The sequence below is a fragment of the Apodemus sylvaticus genome, chromosome 4 (assembly GCF_947179515.1).
Source record: "Apodemus sylvaticus chromosome 4, mApoSyl1.1, whole genome shotgun sequence".
Lineage (NCBI taxonomy): Eukaryota > Metazoa > Chordata > Mammalia > Rodentia > Muridae > Apodemus > Apodemus sylvaticus.
Genome location: NC_067475.1, coordinates 70086999 through 70090685, shown reverse-complemented (window position 1 = coordinate 70090685; position 3687 = coordinate 70086999). Strand labels below are relative to the sequence as shown.

The following is a 3687-nucleotide window of genomic DNA, read 5'->3' as shown; positions in this document are numbered from 1 at the left end:
GTTGAAGTATATAGATCCAGTTCTAATACAGATTCTTCTGGTCGAAAAACATATACATTTAATCTGAGAAAAACATATACCTTTAGTCTGAGTCTTGAGGCAGAAAAACACATACCCTTAATCCAGATCTTCAGACTAGAAGACACTCCCTTAACTAGGCCACACCTTCTACTGGAGCCCCACAATAAGCATTAAGAAGAAGGAAGCTTTTTTCTTTAGCTTCCTGCTCACATCTCAATAGCATGCCCATTCCTGGATGGAGCTAGAGAACATCATACTAAGTGAGGTAACCCAGACTCAAAAGGTGAATCATGGTATGCACTCACTAATAAGTGGATATTAACCTAGAAAATTGGAATACCCAAAACATAATCCACACATCAAATGAGGTACAAGAATAAAGGAGGAGTGGCCCCTTGGTTTGGAAAGACTCAATGAAGCACTATTTGGCAAAACCAGACCGGGGAAGTGGGAAGGGGTGGGTGGGAGGACAGGGGGAAGAGAAGGGGGCTTATGGGACTTTCAGGGAGTGGGGGGATAGAAAAGAGGAAATCATTTGAAATGTAAATAAAAAATATTTCGAATAAAAAATATTTCTATGTTGATTGAAAGTGGAGTTATATTTTCTGGTAAAATTGAAGAAGTACATGAAAAACAAAAAAAAGAGCATGAGGGTGGAGTTCTCATTTTCCAACATTAAATTCCAAGGAAAAAGACCAAGGGTTTCTAATATTGGTAGGAGAGTGAGGGCTCTGTTCAAACATCCACAGCTGAGCTAGGCTGCTTGGACTACATGTTACTTCTCTGAAATAAACATCTCTGGAAACCACAGACTGATTTCAAAAGTTTTTTTCATCTTGTATTTTATTTGGTTAAGGTTTTGTCTACAGAGTTCTTTGTGGCCATGGAGACAAGAGGAGGGCCTCAGATCCTCTGATTCACCAGTTTCAGGTTGTGGAAAACTCTCCTATGTGTGCTGCGAACTTAGCTAGAGTTCTCTGAGAGAGCAGTAATTGCTTTTGAAGCCGAGTTCCCTGAACCTTGGATGTTTAAACAGAAACTCTTCATTGTCTTTCCTTCTCTGATGAGGAAGCAATCATGGTTGATTTCTCCTTGCCAATGGCCACAGTCATCTCTTCTGTTTAGTCCAAGGCAGAAGTGTTTCTCCAAAGAAACACAGTTGTTCTCTGCCTAGGACCCACTCTAAATTGAATCTCAGTTTCCAAAAATCAGACAAATTCAAACAGGAACATTAACATCATAGATGTCATGTAGAGTGTCCCAGACTGCAGTGCTGCCTATTGCACACCTACCATTTCAGTATGTATAATATATTGCAGGTGTTTTAAATCCTGAGCCACCATGCTGCCATTCCCCTGATAAAGTGCAAATGCTCCCTCAATACCATTGTCTAAGCAGAAGTCATTGGTAAAAAAGCTGGTTGTTGCTGTTGCAGAAGAGGTACAGGTCACAGCTGTCCATCTTCTGAGATCACTTTAGGCATTTAAATCATGGCTCCAAAGAAGGACACTGTGCAGAAGCCAGGGAGCAGAAGGCTTCAGCCACCAAGGGGGGATGTGACTCCACCAATGACTTCCACCCTGAGCTCTTAGAGACCTCATAGGCAAAATCTGTAATGAAATCCAGGGCCTGAGTCTTCAGCCACTGTGTGCTGTGGAGGTCAGCCAGGATGAGAGTGTTTGCAGCATTCTCCACAGAGAGGATCCTGCAGAGGGCATCCTCACACATGGCCTTCAAGCCGTCCAGGCCATACCTGTCAGCAGCTGCCAGCAGACCAGAGGCCATGGAGTAGCTCTTGAGGTTTGGTGCCTTCCATGTGTAGATGAAGCCCATCATCTCCTGGAAGACTTGGGGATCCAAGTCATGAATCTCAACGAGGTTTTTTAGTCTCTCCTGCATTTCATGTTCAAACATGGCTCTGAAAACTGGAGAGCGAGCTGCTAGGATGGCCTTGTGAGCCCTGAATTCATGGCCACCTACCAATAGGGAGCAGTCTGTGAAGACGGAATTCTCCCAAAGCTTCCCTAGGTCATCTGCCAACACATGCCTTGGATCCTTGATTGCAGGTGTCATGTTCTGTCCATGCATGCTGAAGATGGCTCCCGCTATGCTCACCTTGCAGCAGATGGTGAGCTGGTCTTCAGGGAGAAGTAAATGCTGATGGGAGAGGAGGAAATCTCGAAGGATGAACTCTTTGAATCCCCTGTGTTGGTATTGCCAAAAGCTTACAACACTGGGGTTCTTCCTACTTTGACATTTCTCTCCTTGGGAATTTATGATCCAGAACTCAAACTTTGCCCAAACTGGGCACACGGGACAGCTGAGCAATCCCAGGTCAACTGACAGGTAAACTTTGCTTTCTTTATCAACTCCATTTGGGTATACTCTCAAACACCCTGCCACTTCCTCATTGTCGTCTAATGAGAACTCTGGGCTTCTAATCTCTTTCTGAATTCCATCCATGCAAAATGAGAAGTTGCTAATGGTCCACTCATAGCAGATGTTTTTTACACTGATCTGTGTGGAGCCCTTGGCTTCCATGTCCCCTGACATTTCTGTTGGCGGTAGTTTGGAGGTTAACATTGATCTGAAAAGAAGAACTAGCATTTATTGATTCTTCATCCTGATACATACAATTATATATACTCTTTAGATTTTATTTTAGATTTCTCCTAAATTCTTTCTGTCTGCTGTTTTTCTCTCTCTGTCTCTGTGTAACTGTCTCTGGTTCTCTGTGTCTCTCTTCCCCCCTCTCTGTCTTCTCTCTCTCTTTCTCTCTTCTCTGAGTGTATATCTGTGTGTGTTTATTGAAAATACAGAATTAATTCCTTTATATAAATAGAAAGAGGATATATGAGAATAACATAAATTCAACTAATATAACAATGACTACAGTCAGTACTTACTTAGTCCACAAGGTTTGAAGTCTCAGGTTTTCTTCAGTATATGCTGGTGTTCTGAAGTAGAGTCTAATGCCAGTGAAGAAATGGGCTTGCTAGTAAGATGAGAGCAGGCGGGCAAAGACACAAAGTCTCCTTCTTCATATGCTTATATAGGCCTCCAGTAGAAGGCATGGCCCTATTAAGGATGTGTCTTCACGTCTCAGCTTCTGGATTAAAGGTGTTTGTTTTACTGCCTGAAGACTCAGATTAAAGGTGTGTGATTTTCAACCCTAAGAATCTGTGTTTGAACTGGATCTATCTATTTCAATTTAAGCAAAACAAGCTTTTAAAAGATGATCCCTCCATTTTATATGTTACATGAGTCCACAGGTAGTCTAGACAAGAAGAGCCATCACCAGGGTACTTTGCTTACTGATACTTCAGACTTCCATAAATGAAGGTATCATGTCAATATCTGCAAAGCTATTATTTACTCATGTGCTGGCTTTTACACTGATTTCTGCCATAAACCTGATCAGGGAAGGGATGTTTTCCTTAACTGGTCAAGAGTCTGAGTGTTCACCAAATGGAGGGCATGTAGAAGAGCTCCTGTATGGTGGTCAGGAATCAGAGCCCCAAAACTCTGAAGATGGCTTTCTTCTTTCCTGTGTGTTATTCCAATCAGAAGCACAGACCTTGTGATCACTCCTCCCAATTTGGTCGGTGGTAGTCTTGTACTTCCCTCCGAGGAAATCCTTCTTCAGAGCCAATTAGAACAATGGTT

General features: G+C 42.5%; 1 protein-coding gene across 1 annotated transcript; it reads right to left on the bottom strand.

Annotated features, from left to right (window-relative positions):
* Window positions 1-1509: 1509 nt before the first annotated feature.
* On the bottom strand, window positions 1510-2574 carry LOC127682749 (TD and POZ domain-containing protein 1-like). Its single transcript, XM_052179345.1, has one exon. The coding sequence runs from the start codon at window positions 2572-2574 to the stop codon at window positions 1510-1512; it is 1065 nt and encodes a 354-aa protein (XP_052035305.1).
* Window positions 2575-3687: the final 1113 nt, after the last annotated feature.